This window comes from Aethina tumida, chromosome 1 (genome assembly GCF_024364675.1).
Source record: "Aethina tumida isolate Nest 87 chromosome 1, icAetTumi1.1, whole genome shotgun sequence".
Taxonomy (NCBI): domain Eukaryota; kingdom Metazoa; phylum Arthropoda; class Insecta; order Coleoptera; family Nitidulidae; genus Aethina; species Aethina tumida.
Genome location: NC_065435.1, coordinates 53,117,594 through 53,137,757, shown reverse-complemented (window position 1 = coordinate 53,137,757; position 20,164 = coordinate 53,117,594). Strand labels below are relative to the sequence as shown.

Here is a 20,164-nt window from a genome sequence, read left to right as displayed (position 1 = left end):
TCTGAGCCGCAACAGGAAGTTGATTGCACGTTGATCATACGTTTATGGAATAAATAAATCACGTTTGACAATTTATTGTTGTTTAAATTTCTAATGATATCAACAAACGTGGATAATTTAATAACAAATTATGCGGTTTATGTTTTACGATTGTGTCAGGTAATGAATAGGGTCGATTAATTTGTGGGAAATAAAAAATTGGACAGAAGATGCACACAAGCAACGCTATTGGCAGTGCAAATAGGCTCCTTCTAATTGCGATTATCGTTAATAGCACGTGGGGTATAAAAAGTTTAAATGTTGAATAACAACGAAAAATAAATATTTTGATAATTAATGATTTTAATTGAACTGTACTAACACGTAATGCTCTTGGATGGCCATAAATAATAGGCGATGTTTATGGTGCAGACGTCAAATGGCGTATGCGAATTAATTTAAGTTGCGTAACGATGCAATGTGAGCAGGGAATGCAAATCTAATAATTATGTGTATGTTAAACATGTGGCACTGTCACTTTTATAACAAGTTTCTTAATTAACACGCTCTAGTGGTAATTAGAGACCGGATATTTCACAATAATTATTACCTGGTATGATCAGAAATCTTCATTACGAATAAGATTATATAAAAATGGAGACAGATGTATATTAAACATACATTTTTAAAATTTTATTTAAAGCATAAATTGACTGTAAATTGCAAAACTAAATTTTTAATTAACTTCAATTAGTAATTACTGCGGATTGGAATGTCTTAAATATTTGCTTAATTGATACAAATTGATTCTAAACAAATCTGCCAGAAAATTAAATATCAAAATTTGTAGTCAAGATGCACAGAAGTGATAATTAGAGACTGGATCTTACACAATGATTATTACTTTCTATGAGCAGAAATCCACAATATAACTAAATTACAATTAGTAATTAATGCAGATAGGAATGCTTTAAATATTTAGTTAATGGTAGTTCTGAAAAAAAAACATAAAAAAAGAAATAAATGTATATTAAACATGTTTTTTAAATTTTATTTAAACCATAAAATGACTGTAAATTACAAAACTAAATTTTTAATTAACTTCAATTAGCAATTACTGCAGATTGGAATTGCTTAAATATTTGATTAATTGATATAAATTGATTCTAAACAAATCTCCCAGAAATACTAAATATCAGAATTTGTAGTCAAAATGTACAGAAGTGATAATTAGAGATTGGATGATAGATGATTATTACATTCTATGAGCAAAAATCTACAATAAAAATAAATGTCTTTAAATATTTACTTAATGATAAAAAACATAAGTTAAATATGGAAATAAAGACGCAGTGCACTCCAGTGTAATGGAAAATAATAATTAATAAGAAAGTCTTAATGTTTCTGACGACGCTAAAAACTTATGATGCTCCCGAAAAATAGTTAACAATTTTATTAATAAATCTGAATCGTTTGAAAATTCAATAATAAAACAAAATCACAACTCTTTATAATGAGATAAATTGGAAGAATAAGCAAACGAAATCCTTTCTTGTCTTCGAGGAAAACAAAAAATGAATTAATATCACTGTATCTAGTAGAGCAATCAGACGACGATTGAATGAACAAAACTAACAAGGATGTATTTCAGTAAAGAAGCCATTAGTATCAAAAAAGAGTATTCGAACAAGACTAAAGTTTTCACAAAATATATTAATTATCCTCCAGAATTTTGACGAGGAGTATTTTGGAATGTACTCGAATTCTAGTTCAATAGAACAAGATCAAATGGTGAAAACAATACGTTAATCCTCCTCCAAATAATAGTTTAGACCCTAGATACATTACAAAAACTTTGAATTATGGCGGAGGACACATAGTTTGGGCTTCCTTTTCATAGTATGGACTTGTACCATAACAGAAAATTATTAGTAATATGGACCGTTTCATGTGTAAAGATATCAAGATGTACTGGAACCATATACCAAGGTAATTTACCAGTTACATGGATTTTATGTATAATAATAATCCTAAGCATACGTGATTAGATAGATAAAAAATAACTGATGTTGAGGTACTCGATCGGACAACGTAAAATTCGGATCTAAATCATACTGAAACGTAGAATGACGTCTCGATTAAAACACCAACAACCATCAGATTTATATAAATTGTGGTCAGCAAATTAAAAAACGTAAGTATTAATACTTTTTTAATTTATGAATAAATTATTTAATAAATATTTTTGCGTTTGGTTTAAGTAATAATTAATTATGATTACATTTAATGAGGTGTGCATTTCCTATTTAAATAGTAACGTGTGCCATTTCCCTAACCACCCTGTATATTCCACATGTATTTTTCAATTTGTCATTTAAAGGATATATTGATTGTAAATTAAAAAACTATAATTTTTAAGTAATTTCTATCAGTAATTAACGTAGATTAGAATTTATATAAATATTTACTTAATTAAAACAAATTAATTCTGAACTAATTTGCTGGAAATATTAAATATCAAGATTAACAGTTAACACAATTCAAAACTAGGTTGTGTAAACACAGGTCAAATACGCTAATCAAAATAAGTTGATTGAATATTCAGCAGGAAACCGTAACCATAATTGCCTACTTTTCTTAATCTATTTTCTTAAATATGCAACAAAATTTTAAAATTAATTATTGTGTCCAAGAACATGAAATATAATTATATTGTTTGGATCATTATACAGCATGTTACTTCAGACTGAAATATATTGTCTGTGAAAATTCCACCGTAAGTAGAACGCATTCACCACAATTAGAAAAATGTTCCTACGCATAGATTTCGAAACACCCAACACCCTTTGTCAAATACTAATTTACTTTTAATGTTTCCTAATCAAGTTATAAGAAGCATTAGGTGTCGCGTTTTATTCTTTACGTGGAAGGATATTAACATAATCTGTTCAGATATTCTAAACTCGTTTGGCCCTACCTCGGTCCGATAACCACGAAACTTGTTTGTTTTGAAGTTCGGTGCGTTGGAATTTATGATATTAAATGCATACATTTGTTTTAAACCTACCACACATTCACCAAACAACAAATACGAAATGGCTTCAAAATTATATTCGTTTAATCATTCCACCTGATCTTCTATTATACTCGAGGGTTATTGACCAGATTGACCAACACTTGGCAACGTATCTACGCATGTTTCGACATCGGTGAACATATTAATGTATCTCGCCAACGTTTTAAATTAATCTTATATGTTTACATCTCTTCAAAGGACGTGATTAATCGAAACGATTCGTTTGAATCTTACGAAAAACTAATGATCAACAATAGGAATATTTACATGCGTCGATAAAAACAACGTTGTTTGGGGTTTCAGGAAATCCGACAATTAATGTAAATAAACCGTTGATGAGCTACCAAAATAGAATCCCAAAAGTGCGGCCCAGTGTTTTTATAAATAAGCATCGAAAACTCCTTTTTTTGCATTCGAGGAAAAACGAACGGGCAGCACGGAGGTATTCCCTGAGACCTTGGGACGATTTTCATGACACAGTAGTGAGCCAGTTGCATTCGACTAAAATGAACGGCCACCATTGATTTTGCGAATCACGGACGAATAAAACCGCGTGTTATGCAAATATTACAATTGCAAATGAAAGTTAGACTTAATAAATCCTTCACGTGTCGCGACGTCCTTGGGTTTTTTCGCGTGCGATAGGAAACCTGCGGTTTCGTTTCGATTTCTTCGAAAGCTTCCTGCGTTCTCCATTTTCTGCCGACATTAAACGGCGCGTCATCGGATAACCCGCAGCCTTCCGACATTTCGGAGATGCAATGATCCGGTTTCGGTATTGTCCCGGTCGAAAGAATACCAAATTGATCCACGACAGCAGACCGATCTTCGTTCTAACAGTCGCCAGATCGTCCCAAGGATGGGCGGCGTGGTAGCGTGAGGTCGGCTCATTATGCACTTTGGTTCGTATGTGTCGTTGAACTGTGCGCCGTCAAGTTTGGCTCACGGTGCCAAGGCTGCGTTTGTGTGGCGATATGTGCGACTAGCGTAAACAAAAATTTACGGTCAGATGTCTGAACAGCCGAATCGGAGTGCACATAGTCACAGCACAAACACGTGCAAACACCTCGTGTTGTATTCAGAACGAACTACACATAATTATGTTTTTTTAATTATTAATTATAATCGTATAAAAATTTGATAATAAATAATAAATATCGAATAAATTATGATTAATTATGTGATATTTTTTTATATGAATTTATGTAACACGTATAATATTTGCACAAGATGTTAAAGAATATTCAAAAGCAGTTTCACTAATGAATAAATTAAGTCCAAAAAAAGAAGAGTATACCACACATCTATAAATGGTTGACTATTTTTATTAACTGATCACAATTTCTATCTTCATTAAAAAGAATAATTAAATATTATTGTAACAAAGCAAATTCAAGCGCACAAATAAACTTATGGCTTACAATTAATATCTAATATTTACTCAATAAAATTAAAAGCCTGATAAAATTCACATTCGTTTATTTTATCCATAAATCTTTTATAAATACTGCTGGTAATAGGAAAATTATACAAAATTATGGTAGAGATAATACTAAAATTAAAGATAAATGTATTTTATGGTAACCTTTTTTAAAAGTTCATATACGTCATAAAAGATAATTCAAAACATAAGTATCTCTATTAACAAAAAGACAATCAGATGCTTATTCTGTTTTATGCCTTTTCAAAGAAATTCATATTTTGTCATTTTCACTTTAGTGACTACTGAAATGATAACACAGGAATGTGACAACTAACAGTTTTGGAACCAATACAGAAAATGTAGTTTTGACAAAATAAATGTATGAGTTTATTGTTTATTTGTATAATTGTAATTAATGAAGGAGCCAAATTTTGAAATGTGTACACAAATGTGAATTAATTGTGTATTATTGTATTTTATTATTTTTTTACTTTTCTGAATTTTATCATCCTCATTACAGCTAAAATTAAATATATGTTATCTATTTTTTTGTACTTATAATTAACCAAAATAAATCGAAATTAATAATTTATCAACAATTTTATATATACATTTTAAAATGTAAACCTTACTTTTATTATAAATTTTCACATATTGTGATTATTAATGACAATTTTGCTACATTCATTACATTCATGAGATATTAAATTTTAACCTTTTCGAAATCCTTAACTTAATATTTTCATAGAAGTAATTATAAAACAAATGTACTTATTTTTTTACTTACAATTAATTGTTTCGAAACTAATATTTTATCAGGGATTTTATAACTAAACGATTTACATTCTAAACTATAAATGTCTCATTTTATTATAATTTTGTACTCTTTTGAAGACTAAATATCAATTTTACTGCATTCATTATTTTCATAAGATTTTAAATATTACCCTTTTCGAAATCCTTAATTTAATATTTTCATAGAAATAATAATAAAATAAATGTACTTTTTTTATTTACAATTAATTTTTTTGAAATTAATATTTTATCAGGTATTTTACAAATAAACGATTTACATTCTAAATCATAAATGTCTCTATTTATAATAATTTTGTTTTTTTTTAATATTTTTAATTATTTTCACGAGATTCAAAATTTTTTTTTTATTTTGATATCATTAATAGATAATTCCACAACTAAATACTTTAACATTCTGAAATGTAAGACATTTATTATAAATTTGTAGACTTTTTAAGTGTAAATATTGACCGTTATCCATATTTTTACATACATAAATATGCAATTTATATATTTTATAAATAAATAAATATACCTTTTTTAATCAATTCGTTGTAACCAAATATAAAAAAAAAAATATGTAGTTTTATAATAAACTAAATGTACACATCTATAAAAACTATTCATAATTAAAATTACATAAATATTATTTTTACGTAAATTTAAGCGTCCAAACCATATAATTTTATGTTTTTACACTTAATGTTTAAATAATTTAAATTATAAAAAGAACACATAAACAATCATCTATATACAATTTATATTTGTAAAAAAAATTTAGTTTGCTAATCAAATTTACTATAATAATAACACTGACAATACTTTCAATATTTATTGACTTTGTATTTAGTCAGCGGTTAAATCAACCTAAATATCGATCGATGAATCGATAAGTAGATCTTGAAGCAATATTTTATAGTAACGAATAAACATTAATTTACCCACATATTTTATAGTACTTGGACTAATATATTATATTGGAATCTAATATATTATAATAATGTACACATCAGTAAACATTCGATGTCAATAGATTTTAAATATTTATTGTCTGGCTTGACGTCAACATTCGCCCGAGTGATAATAAAACATTAAAAAATGCATAAAACATCTGTTTTTCCTATTAATTCTTACGAAACTTCGAATTGGGCAACACGTAAAAGGTGCGCGCGTACACGGTGATTATTAATAATTTTTCATTTCCTTCTCAGACATTTAAAAATTAATTTAAAACCTAGACATTCGCCAACTTTCACTTCATGACCGAATCAGAAAGTGATAATTCATCGGTTCCTAAATTCCACGATACAAGGCTCGCGAACAAGGAACTAAAAAGACTTAAGGTTGCCTCGCACCGACGTATCTATCGAAACGCCAATGTCACAGCAGTTGGCGTGCAATTAATCTAAATCGAATCTCGATTACAATGCAATCGAATATTTTAAACAAGAGATTGTTTCCGATCGCACCGATTTTGCGGTTTGGTGAAGGTAAGTGGGGCCTAATAAGGGTTTGAAAAAATAGATCGGGCTCGACATGAAATAGTACGAACATCGCAGTATATCAGATCAGTTTCGTATTCGTAAACAATAATAACGCAAATTTATTGGTCGTATTGTATATTCAGGAAAATTAATTAATAAGTTAGTTATTAAAGTTGTTCACAATAATGTAATTGCAGTAATTATAAGCACGTATTGAAAATAAATGCTATAATAAAATTACAAGATTTACGTCTGTCATTAGGTGCAATTTGCTCTTTTTATTTAATCACGAATAAAGAGATAGTCGATCACATAGGTCCTTTTTGGAATTTGTTGAAGATGATAAGAACTGAGGTATTTAGTTAAATGATTGTTAATTGGAAATCGATTTGGTAATCAAGAAGTAACCAAATTTAAATAGTTTCTTAATAATCTATTAAGTTTTCTATGATTGTTTGGTAATACTATTTACTTAGGACAATTTTAGAAAGACAGACACGTTATTCATAGCACATACATTGTCCTCTTGACGATAGTAATATCTAGCAAAATGTTTGAACTAACTGACTGATTCCACCTACAAATTGAGCTCATTAACATTGTTACAAAAATTTACAGATAATATTTTTCCTGGATTTACTCCATAAAACTATTTCGTGATTTTTACAACAGTGTTTTATCGTCGTTACACGACGACATATCATTTTAACTTATTTCCAAACTAAAATAAGTGAAACCATAAAAACCACAATTTCGATATAACATACCAAAATTTAATGTCGATCTCCCGTTGAAAGTATCTGGCCGGATTAACCGGCACAGGATTGACTGGTAGATGATGGTTGACCGTCAACGGATTTACCGATAGATGATTCACCGGACTAGGAAAATACGGAGGCACATACGGATACATATTTAAAATGAACTGGAATCACAGAACGAACATCACAATAAACTAAATCACAGAACCGAAACAATGCACCGACGTCCACGGCAGATTTGTATCCACTAATGATGATCCGAAGCAGTTCCAAACAAATTTAAGACTATTAATGTTTAATGATAACTAAATAAACATATTAATTACTAGTTTAAATTATCATTAATATCCCATTTTACAAACAATTTGTTCCTTTGTAGAAGAATGTGGTCGTCGTGGAAAATACTCACTTACGAAAGCACTAGGTACTCAAAAGCAACAGTTTTTATCAACGCGGGTTTCGGTGATTAAATAGAAATGCAATTTTATAGTTCTTAAAAATGTGAGGTCGGGAGGTCGTTTATGTATCATAAACACAGCTTAATCGTGTCCAACATCATCATCAATTTAAAACGTCTCATATCGAAAACAGTAAAATAATTATGACATTATTCTCAGCACATTAAAAACGTGATAAAATAAAAACAGTGGTGTATTAGAAGTTATTCTAAATTATTATTTTTGCAAATTTCAAGGCTGCCGTGAAAATAATAGTAGGCTAAACTAATCGATGACTGTTGTCGGCGAAGTCCAACTTTCTATTAAATCAATAATGAAAATCGGTCAAACTTTTTAAAAGGTGAATTTTTGCAATCAATTGCAAACGCACCTTATGTAAGTTATGTACGTATATCTGAGCACAATAGAAAGTAATTTGGTTAAAAACGAGCTATTTTTAGGCCGGATCATAAAGATAATTAACCGGCGATTATTTACATTTACTGGAGAAAAACTGCCAGAGCAAACCGGGTCAAGGAGTGACGAAAAACAGCGTATTGCCAAGATTAAAAAAAAAAAATTCGCAAACTGAAGGTCTGAACATGGAACTGCAATAATCCAACCTTGTTCTAATGTTATTAAAATGGAAGGTCTTCAGTGACCGACGGAATAGATTGTTCGCAAAAATAAATTCGTGTCAATTAATAAAAATAAAACATGCGGAACGATCAATCGTAGTTGATTTAATTTTTAACATTTAATTAATGTTTTGGATTAAAAGTTTTAATCATTTCGCCCTCTCCACAGGTCAATGTCGAAAATTTATCTCATCCGATGAGTACAATGATCTGGGATATACGTATCTTGATAATGATATTAATTGGAGCGTTTTTATTATTATTTTAGAAATGTTTTTAGTGTAAAATTATCGTTTAGTATCATATTTTTTTAGTTTGACATCGCAATATCAGAAAAAAATAATAATAACACAACTTACATTTATTTACACAATTTTAAATAGATAAAATAGAAACGTGATTTTAATAAAATGGAACAAATGGGGTTCAAATTAAGCAGTTTTAATGATTTTGCACCACTGACAGTAGTTTCAAAAACTTAAATACTATTATTATGTACAGGGTGGTTAATTTCGGTTGTTTCCTGATCAGATACAAAAAAACTGACGTCTCAAACTACATTTTGATTGTTTGTGAAATATCTTCGAGGACTGACATTTGATAAATTTCAAAATAATGTAACAAATTTATTTTCTAAACTTTTCAAAAATATACAATTTGTGATAAAATAACTTATTTTTAGATAACTATAACATTTCTGGTTTATTCTGAGATATTTGATATTGTTATCTATGAAAAATAGATGGTAAATTATTGTTTTTAAAAAAAAAATTCAATTCAACCTCACTAATGTAAAAATTGTGACATTTCAAACAAATTACTAATGGATAAGATAGCTTAATGATAATTTTGAAATTATTGTAGTTCTTACCGTTTAAAAAAAAAGTAATAATAATAAACCAAAAGATTATTTCAGTCTACTAAATTCTGCCAAACATTAGTTTAAATATTTGAAAAATACAGAAGATAATTACCATGGGGGGTTGATGGCAATTAACGTTTTAAAATGAAATGAGCTCATGGCATTTTTTCTATGGTGTGGAAACATTCGTAAAAGCTAAAGCCAACCAATTTAAATCATTTTTGGTCGATTACTTGAGAGTAGTTTACATAAATAATAAAAAACAAAGAGACATAAAATTGTTTAAGAACTTAAAAGTTTATAGACAAACAAAAATATTTACAAATATCGCTTACGTAATAAAGACTTTAAGAATTTTTAATCAGTCCAATAATGAACATTAAAGTTAATCTTAGCTTAGTGCAACATGTGCAATGAACTATTGTTAATTCTTGTCGAGACGTTATTGACGCGTTATTGAAAGTAATAAATCAACCAGGATATGACGTTTAAACATAATTAATCTAAATATGTCAGAGTGCGTGTTTGAAAGACGAAACATGAGGGTCCAATTAAAGTTACTTACAAATAAAAGAATTTCGGTACAGAGATAACATGTTATTGTTGTGTCATTTTGTCAAACCAACGCAATACAACAAACAAACTTAAAATTAAGTTAAATGTGATAAAATTCAAAACATCTCAAACCAATAAACGTAAGTACGGATTTATAATTCTAACGTTTAGAACCTCAAAAACATATTTGTCAAGCACCTAATAAAGACGGTAATTGCTCCCAAACAAACATTGAGGAAGGTTTGATCGTCTAACGCACCGTGCTGCTCATTATAAACACAACTGGAAGGTGGAAGTACATTTTGATTTCGTTTTTTGAATGTATACCGGTGAAAAACAAGTTCAATGACAAAGGTACATTGCGCACAAGCTGGCAAGGTCAGGAATCTAGTCAACTTCCGCGTTACGCATTTTCCCTTGACAATCTGTACGGAAAACGTTATCTATTGTTTGGATTTATCACGATTTGTTTTCATATTAATTTGCTTACCGCATCGAATAGAAACAAACAAAGCAATAAAATCCCACAATCGGAAGTAAAACTACAAAAATTTCATAGGCAGAATTATTTTATATCAATTTTATTATTATTTTTTTTTGTGAATCAACTTCTTTAATATCGTACGTTTACTGATGTGTGGTTTATATCATAAAGGAAACTTAAGACTAAACAAAAAAAGATAGGGATAAATATCAGGAATTGTTTGTATCAGTTTCAGTTCTTTCTTACTAGATTCTTTTCTGACCACTGATTACAAATCAATCACGATTTGATTTTCGAGCAAATATTACTTTCGATTTGACCAAACAAAAGATAATGCAGAACTATATACTTTTTTTTAAATCTCATCGGTTTTATCCTTTTACTTAGATAAAACAAAAAGAAACAATTAATTAATCAGTTATAACGTGAGGTTTTATCATTTGTCTTGTTGAGGGTGAATTTCTGATAGTCCTAAAATTAATAATAAAATTGGAAATTAATAAAAATTAAAATAAATGTTCAATTAAAACATTTTATTTTGGTATCACAAAGTTAATAAACATCAAAAGGTCAAAAGAATCAAAACTAGTAGTATTCCTTCATATAAGGGGTATAAAGAACCCCATGAAATTTTAGTTATTTTTTATAATAATATAATTTCATATTTTTTATTGATGTATGAGATGTTTGAATAAAGTAAGATTTTTCTCATGATAAAATAATCACTTCCAAATATGGTTTGTGATAAAATTCTATTATCGTAAACCATCGATCAATATACTAAACAAAATTATAGTTATTATATAAATCTCATTTTATTATTTGTAAATGTAATTTTGAATACCTAATATTGTTACTAATTTTATATAAGAAATCAATAAAAATAATGTATCTAATAACAAAAATTACAAAATATGACTAATATGATTATTAATTTTATATAAAATTTCAATAAAAACAATATTTTTGACAATAAAAATTAAATAAAATTTTTTCTGATTTAATATAATTATATTAATCTTTAATGACCAATATTATTACTAATTTTATGTAAAAACTGAATAAAAATATTATTTTTAATAACAAAAATTATATAAAATTTATTCTGATTTAATAAAATTATATTAATTTTTAATGACCAATATTATTACTAATCTTATGTAAAAATTTAAAAAAAAAATATTTTTAATAACAACAATTATATAAAATTTAATCTGTTTTAATAATATTATGTTAATTTTTAATGACCAATATTATTAATAACTTATATAATAAAAATTCAACAAAAATTATACTCTTAAGAACAAAAATTATTCAAAATTCATTCTGCTTTAATGACTAATATTATCCTTAATTTTATATAAAAATTCAACAAAAATAATATTTTTTACAACCAAAATTACATAAAATATATTCTGATTTTATATAATTATTTTAACCATTACTTTAATAAAAATTTGATAAAAATAATAGTTTAACAACAAAACTTACTAATTTTTTTATGATTTAATAAAATTATGTAAGTAGAACTATTACATATTTTCTCTAACAAGTTTATTACAAAAAAGCACGTGTTTTATGAAAATATTTTTGCATTCAATATATCAAGTGGCCATGTTACATACTATCACTTTTATATAATTTCGTACATTTAGTACAAAATTTAAAATACACTCAATATGTTTTTACAATTTTTTTTTAATTCAAATCAATATCAATATACTTAATGAATAAAATGTAATTTCCTTAATCATCGAATGACTTGTTTTGTATTTTTTTCAAATTTTCCACAATCATGGATTATTAGCTAATCGATTAAAAGATTAGTTTAATAAACAAATTGTAACATTTGGTATGTCTTAGATAATGAGCGCATTATGGCCCAAAAATTTAAATAATAAATAAGACATCTTAGTCTTATCACATATCAAAGTAGTTAATATGTATATAAGGATTGGAACTGACGAAACTGGAATCACGAAAGGAAAGTCTCGACCGATATTAACTAAATAATTTAGTTGGTTTAGAATCAATAGCAAATCGTCTTGCTTAAACAACGGACTTTAATGAATGTATCAAATAACACAATGTCCAATTGGAATTTAAATCCTATTGACCAAATTATTCACGGGGATGAACGTAACCGTCTGTGAATACAATATTGTTTATTCAAAAAATAAATCCTAATGGACGCGTCTGTAAAAAATTCCAATGGGAAACGTAGGTTATATTTTGGCAGGTAAATAAAAGGATAACGTAGGTTAAGGCCAGGTCATTCAACCTGATTCACCCTCTTTGTGATTGCTCCCGATACCAAATACGGCACAAGGCCGGCGCCCGTTGTTTTGATTTTGAATTAAAATTGCAACGATAAACAAATGAAGACCTTCAATCGTCAGTTTACGGTGTAGCGGATCCACCGTATTAATATAATCAAACGATGCCACTACAAAGTTGTTGGGGTTCTATTACATAAGGGTTATCAGCTGGCAATGTTCGACAGACATGTTACGCACATTTAAAAAAAAAATTACACACGTCTCGTGTGCCTTTCATATTTTAGGCTTGTTGGTAGCCGACTTTTGATTTAAAAGAAGGGAAAGTAGGTTATGAAATACCACGAGAACCAGCACTGTGTTCAATGTGACATTTCTTTAGGTTTGACACCTCTTGTTTCTGGTCCGGCAAAGAACAACAACAACAATCCGTAATGACCAATTAACCGTTCAATTAGCCAATTCAACTTCCAGCAACAGCTGAGATCTTCCGCTGAACACAAACGAAAAATTGTATCTACCAACCTGCGCTTTTCTTTCGGTGGTTTTTGTTTCGTAACCATGGTTAAACGTGCACTTCTTAGACACTGCTAAGGAAGCACACATACAACACAAAATTCGACAGTCACTCACAAAACTGTAAACACAAATTCACAGAAACAAACAAATTATCTCACAATATTCTGTATACGACGTGAAGTATCAGGCGACAAAACAAACTGCATTTCCCGACAACTGCTGGCATAGTGGATAACTAAACAACGCGCGCAATTTAAAAGCGAACGGGGATAACGATACGCTCCACGAGTCCTTGTCGAGTTAGAGATGTCGTCGTTTTTACAGATTAATTATTATTTATTTGCCGGCCGTCATGTAATTAATAAATAATTTTAATATTTGCAGTTTGTTTCAACTATTATGACTTATTACCAACTATTGTCTTCTAATTTGTGAACTTATCTCGTACGATAACGTTATCGGTTTTTAATCTGACATCTGGTTTTTTCCTAGCTGACTTATAATAAGTACTTTTAGATGGATGGACTTTCATAAAATTCGGCAAAAATCTATAAATAATTTATTTTAAAAGGAACGGCGTAAAATCTAACATAAGTTACAGAGTACAGCAATTTAATTATGTTACAATTTATATAATATTAACATTAGTTTATGACAACTAATATTTATAAAAATAAAAAAAATATGCATAATAAATTTCTACAATCAGAAACAATTTTATTTTATAATTTCTTATTAACACACTATAGGCGGGTAGCAAAATGATTCAAACTAAGTTGTTGAACTATAACAAAAAAAAAGTCCCGTATGTAAACCAATAGAGTAAAATTATCTCACCCCGCTTTTAAAGTAAGTACATTCAAAAAGGTAAAAATTACCGACCAGCTAACAATCAACAGTTCTCGAGACGGGTATTTTTACCCGACCCGCTTATAGTGTGTTAATATATAATAATAAATTTTAAAAAATTCTTTTATATCAACAAATAAAACACTCAACATAAAATTTTAAACATTAATTTCATTTATCATTAATTTAAAAATTCAAATCAAAAGGAGAAGTCAAATACAAAAAATAAATTAATTTTTATTAAATTAAGTATATAATTTGTTCTTTATAACTTTTATGCATTTATTTCTAATAGATAGTTTATGGATATATTGTTTTTGAACTAAATTCCATCCCGTAACAATTGCACACCGTACAATTCTTCAGAATTTTAAAATTTTTCTATACAGGTTGATCGAATTTCCTTATCTCTCAATAATTTTCAATGGGATTAATATCTGGACTCCGCGCTGGCCATTTCAAAACTGTCTATTATTGTCTTGAAACGTTTGGAATATGTTTGGGATCATTATTATGTCGAAAACGCCATATAATTGGCATATTTTCATGTGCATGCAATATTATTCCATTATTTTTTCTATCATCAAATCATTATATTTCCAGTATCATGTTTAAATGTACCGACTGTGTACTTTAGATCGAACCTCTTGTTCTCAAAACGCCTTATACAATGAACCATCAGAATTATGCAAGTTAAACTTGTTTTCATAAGAAAAGAACAGTTCTAACAAAATATTCTCTAAATCATTCGTAATTTCAACTGGTCTTCTAAATGGGTCCTATACAGAAAGTTGTAGAATTTTTTTGTTGACTTTGCTAACCGATTGTCTAAGTCTACCTCCTCCAGAGACATCAACTACAGATGGAAAAAGTTTGATGGTTTTGGAAATAATGAACCTATTTCATTTCAATTATCCAGTCAGCTTGCTTAGCTTTGATATTATAAAGTGCTTTAACTGCACATTTAATTTAACTCCAAGAAGCATCTTTTAAATCAAATATAGACTGATTTAAAGTGTATATCTTGATGGTCTATTTCTGTTCTTTAAATTTAAAATTGATTTTTCTTAAATATGAAGTGTTTCAAAGGCATATGTCATTATAAAATGAGTGTGCAAATAATAAAATTACGAAATACAATAATTTGTAGCAATTTTGTATTCAATTAGTCAATACAAGTAATTCGAATAGTTGGTTAATTCATAAACAGTATTGCAAAGAAATATATGTAAACATTTCAATAAAAACTATAATATGTATTAATTATTTGAAATTTATTATTAATATAATGTATATCGTCTATTTATTTGGTCTCCCATATTGGCAAAATTTTTTAACAACTTAATAAATTACTACAAACTGTATGTAAAATGCTAATATAAAACCTCATAAATAATCTAATGTACATGTGTAATGACTTTAATGTTCAGAGTACAGCGATTAAATTATATTAAATATATACAAAATTAACAATAGTGTTTGACCATCATCATTTATAGGCGAAATCAAAAGTTATTTATTTTAAAACTAACACATAATTGATTAAATAACAATTAAAATTATCTGCTAATAATCATTGGTCGATGTCCTGTTTAATAATGAAAATGATTTGACATAAAACTATTTTCTAAATATTTTGCAAATAATTTTAATATTTAACTATATAAAATCTTTTTTTTCTTTAAGTAAGTTCTTACATTTTAACATAATTAACATATACATACAAAGGATGACTCACTATTAAATAAATTAGTTGCCTATTCCAAGAAGAAAAATTTTGAAATTTTAAAATTAAACGATAATACAACAATACCGGTATATACCGGTTCCATAAGTGATTCCTGATGGGTCATTTAAGCACCATTAGTTTGATAAAAATAATATTAAAAAATATATTTTCATTATAGTAAATTAAATTCAATCCTAAGAAAATACTAGTGACACAAGACAAACCAAGTAGTAATCGACCAAGTCTTTAAATTTGAACGTGAAACACGTTCTAGGTAAACAATAAATCTTAATTTTATTTTAATAGATGAGAAATAATTGATCTCTAGCTTAATTATTGCACTGAAATATATGGCTGGAATTTATAGAAGCACAAGTTAAATAAAATTACATTTTCGAATTTGGTACCTTTCTGTTTTGAAACTAATATACACGTTTCCACAAACTTAAAAGGAATATAATTACTTTAACCATGTTAAGAAGCACTAAAATCAGGTAAAGTGGGATAATACATCTCAGGCTAAGAAACTATTTATAAATTTTTGATAATATTATGAGACTTTTATTATTTTAATGTATTCATTTGTTTAGAACCATTGTCCGGATAAAATAGGCTTTCCCTGATGAGTCCTGAGGGCGCCCTAGATATAAACAGAACGTCTTTGAGATGTACTTTTATCCCAGACAGACGTCATATATAATATTACTAATATATGCAAAGTTCATGAACACATAAATATAAAAAACAAGTTTATATATTCCGTTTTTTTATTTGTATACTTTCATTTTCACTTATATTATTCAATGTCCTTAATATTTTTGCGTTATATCACTAATTATTATATGATAATAAAAATTATTTTTAACACATTTATGTATAATTAAAACTTTAACATATATAATTAATCAATTTATATTCAGTTTGATAGATTTTACAACAATCACTGGTGTAAAAAATAAATTCACTTGAGTTACCTAATCTTTATTTAGTTTTTTTTTTATCACAATAGTTAATTTAGAACTATGCTTAAATATAAATTTAGTTACGTATTTTAGAAATATTCAGTATCTCGAAATATCCACTTCATTATAGTCTTACTTAAATGTAATATCACAGTGAAATTGGCACAGTTGATTATATTTCAGTTATAAGTAATTCATTCTATAGTAAAACTTGTCAATCAACCATGTCCAATACATGTAACAGTTAACAATTTTCTTCCCATAAAAATGTGGACATTTTGGGAAACTGTGTATTACTACAAGAATATAAATATCTTCAGGAACTACGAATGAAACTACAAATTCGAACTGCGTATTCCAAATTGCTCCATCCACAACCACAGTCAACCATCTTGACTGTTATACAAATCCTTTTATTCAAAATTCAAAAAAGAACTCTCCTCTATGCCTTTTTAAGGGTAATTTCTATGGTATTATTTGTTAAATCTTTTGCCTTTTGGAGATATTTGTCCTACGCAACATATTAACATTTGATTATGTTTGTAAGTTATTCTATTACATAATTTTAAATAAATTTAATATTTTAGAGAATTATTTTTACTATGAATTAAGGAATACCTCATAAAAATAATAATCGAACTGATTTCCCTGTAGCATGTACTAGATTTTTGGGATCCTGGTTCCTTTTGTCCATGTTCTTCTTATTCCTGGACTGTTTTTAGCTGAGCGTCGATGTAGCAATATGGAGAGCGGATTCCCGGTTGTGTCTGGAAATTTAAGTTATAAATAGCATTGTTTTAAGCTTAGAATTTTAAAAATAATTATTTACTAAACATATTTTCGTCATTTAGCCATGAAAATAAAAAGGAGAATGAAATATTTATACAACTACAATAAAAGAAATTGTTTTAATCGCGCATGTCCATTTCATACACTAATTTTTGAAAATTTGATATTCTATTGAAGTAATACCTAAAACTAAATAAATAAAAATTGATCTGTAAGGCAAATAAATCAAATGAAAAATTTATAAATAAACGTATTATAAATAGAAAATAAATGTTAGCAATTTTGGTGTGCAATTAATCTGTCATTCAAATAGTTGGTTTGTTCTTGTTACGAAAAAATTTAAAAGTTAACCACATCTTATGGAATCTGTAAAAATTTCTACCGTCATTGTAAAACAATAATTTCAATAAAATTAATTGTTAATTGTTCAGAAATTACTTACTATAAATATTTGAAAATTAGAAAAGGTAAAAATAAAATATACCTAATATTCATCGTCCATTTATTCAGTTCCCCATATTAGTAAAAACTTGTAAGAACATTGCCGACATAATTTAGACTCTTACTCTACATATTACTAATATCTGTATGTAAAAAAACTAATATAAAAACTCATTAATAATCCAATGTACATTTGTAATGACTTTAATGAAGTTCATAAATAATGTATACTATTGTCCATTTCTTACAGGTGATTATTTGCTTGGCCCCGGATTGTTTTCAGGAACATTCTCTGGAACTTTGTTACTGGCTTCATCCTTCCTTGCTTCACTTTCTGCTTGTGCTATTTGACTAATCTCATCATCATCTGCTAAATCCTTGTTGTAGAGTGTAGGATATTTCTGCATACATACTTGCATTGTTTTAAACAGATCATAGCAGTCACTTCCTGAAAACAAACAGTTGGATTTAAAACTGGGTAAAGAACAAAGCAGTGAACAACAAACCCTTAGGTTCAGCTTCAGAGTAATGGAAACAACTAAAAGCATTTCTAAATTCGACACCACATGGTCCAGTGGCCATACCACCTAAACATGGACAATTCCAATTGATGTCACCATTGGGCAATATTAATCCAGGTTGGGGATCAGGTTCTGGCAAGTTTATTTTACTAGGTGCTTTATGGTCGTCTGCGGATGCGAATATGACCAAATCTTTTTTGTTGGGACCAAGTCTTCGACTGTGAGACATTTTGCTAATGTGTGTAGTTTCTGCTATTAGATTGTAATGCTAAAAGCAATGGACTGGTTTTGTGTACTTTGAACGACGTAAGTTGATCGAAATAATTGCTGCTGTATAGGGTCAGACTGCTGCGAATTTTGATATACTCAGTTTTCGGTACTCTCAAGATGCCTCTTAGCTGTTTCGGATTGTATTTCAAAACATCAATATCCACCGTTGCTGTCGTGTCGCCAAAGAGATTATACACTGCTTGCACCACGTTTCTTTTGAGATCAACGGCAGTTGCTTCGACGGGATTTTGTAGGTTCCTGAAATGTAACTATTAGGTTATGGTGATCGGCAGTTACGCGAGTGTAACGAAAAGTAAATGATAATTACTAACAATGATAAGTCAATGTAGTAGTAAAAACTCATAATCACATTTCACAATGGTAGAACTGACAATTAGATACAGAAATGCAATAAACATTCCATACCTGAGAAAAATTTGACCGACATAGGTTATACCCAATTTCTTCTTCTACTTATTGACGTAATACCAACCGTAAGAAATGAAAATAAATCAATATCTGACATATAGAATCCTGTACATCAAAAGTTTCGACTTATTAAATTAGATGTCACCAGTACATGCTATTGTTTTAAATTCCAATTTACAGATTTCTATTTCTCAATTGGGCTATTATCACACAGATGTCAGAGTCTGTATTATAAATTTACACATTAAATATAAAATTTAAATAATTATACTGGTAATAATTAAAAATAATATGTAAATTAAATTTTTTTGTATAAAAATACTCAGTATGTTATTTTATTCTGAAATGTAAAAATTATAAAACTTAAATTTTGTTGTCCTTTAACCATTCCTTAACCAATTTTGTGTCATTATTGTGTTGGAAGACAAATTTTGGTAACATCGCTATGCGTATTCCCTTCAATACCAGAAATACAATCCCAAACTAACACTTTGCTGCCACCATTTTTTTAAATGGTGTAAAAGTATTTTAGATTTGGTCTTTCATTTTTAATTCATCTTACAAATATATTACTATCAGCATTAAACATGTGAAACTTTGACTCTATTCTAATTTTGCGGTAACCACTTAAAGTGCCTATGCAAAGTTCAACTTCGTACAGTGTTAGGTGAAAGTTGAAGTTTTTTGATAGGTCTTCTTCATTGTAGAACTCAAAAATGAAAAAGATTTACAGATGGAAATTAATTTTTAACAATTATATATGACATTTTTCTTTACGATTCACATCTCTCATTTTGAAACACACAACTTTCAAGCGATCACAATAATTTTTATGTTTCTTGTAAAATTAATTTTACGGGGCATCTTAATTTTTTGGTTTTACAA

General features: G+C 28.1%; 2 protein-coding genes across 4 annotated transcripts in view; both read right to left on the bottom strand.

The window, feature by feature from the left end:
* The window catches only part of LOC109594646 (protein similar), a 74,748-nt gene extending 61,186 nt beyond the window's left edge, over positions 1-13,562 (bottom strand). The window contains exon 1 of one of the 2 annotated variants that reach the window (XM_049970629.1): positions 13,296-13,562. In XM_049970629.1, coding sequence (XP_049826586.1) covers positions 13,296-13,333 — 38 coding nt within the window. In that variant the 5' untranslated portion in view covers positions 13,334-13,562. Of the gene's footprint in view, positions 1-7,524; positions 7,688-13,295 lie in introns of those variants that run through there. The other variant, XM_020009884.2, reaches the window with a different exon arrangement.
* Positions 13,563-16,832: 3,270 nt separating this feature from the next.
* Positions 16,833-18,948, bottom strand: LOC109594377 (mitochondrial intermembrane space import and assembly protein 40-B). 2 transcript variants are annotated; one of them, XM_049970636.1, is made up of 3 exons: positions 18,566-18,948; positions 18,308-18,507; positions 16,833-17,596 (listed from the first exon to the last, which is right to left on the bottom strand). In XM_049970636.1, the coding sequence occupies exons 1-2, from the start codon at positions 18,807-18,809 to the stop codon at positions 18,314-18,316; spliced, it is 438 nt and encodes a 145-aa protein (XP_049826593.1). In that variant the 5' UTR covers positions 18,810-18,948; the 3' UTR covers positions 16,833-17,596; positions 18,308-18,313. The 2 variants fall into 2 exon arrangements, with proteins under 2 accessions (XP_049826593.1, XP_019865159.2); XM_020009600.2 differs by lacking the exon at positions 16,833-17,596 and having other exon boundaries at positions 18,107-18,507.
* Between the last annotated feature and the right edge of the window lie 1,216 nt (positions 18,949-20,164).

Excerpts from the sequence above, each read along its gene's own strand:
- LOC109594377 (XM_049970636.1), bottom strand. The coding sequence starts at position 18,809 with ATGTCTCACAGTCGAAGACTTGGTCCCAACAAAAAAGATTTGGTCATA. Across the intron at positions 18,508-18,565 it reads CTCTGAAGCTGAACCTAAGG|GAAGTGACTGCTATGATCTG; the intron begins GTTTGTTGTTCA and ends GTTTGTTTTCAG.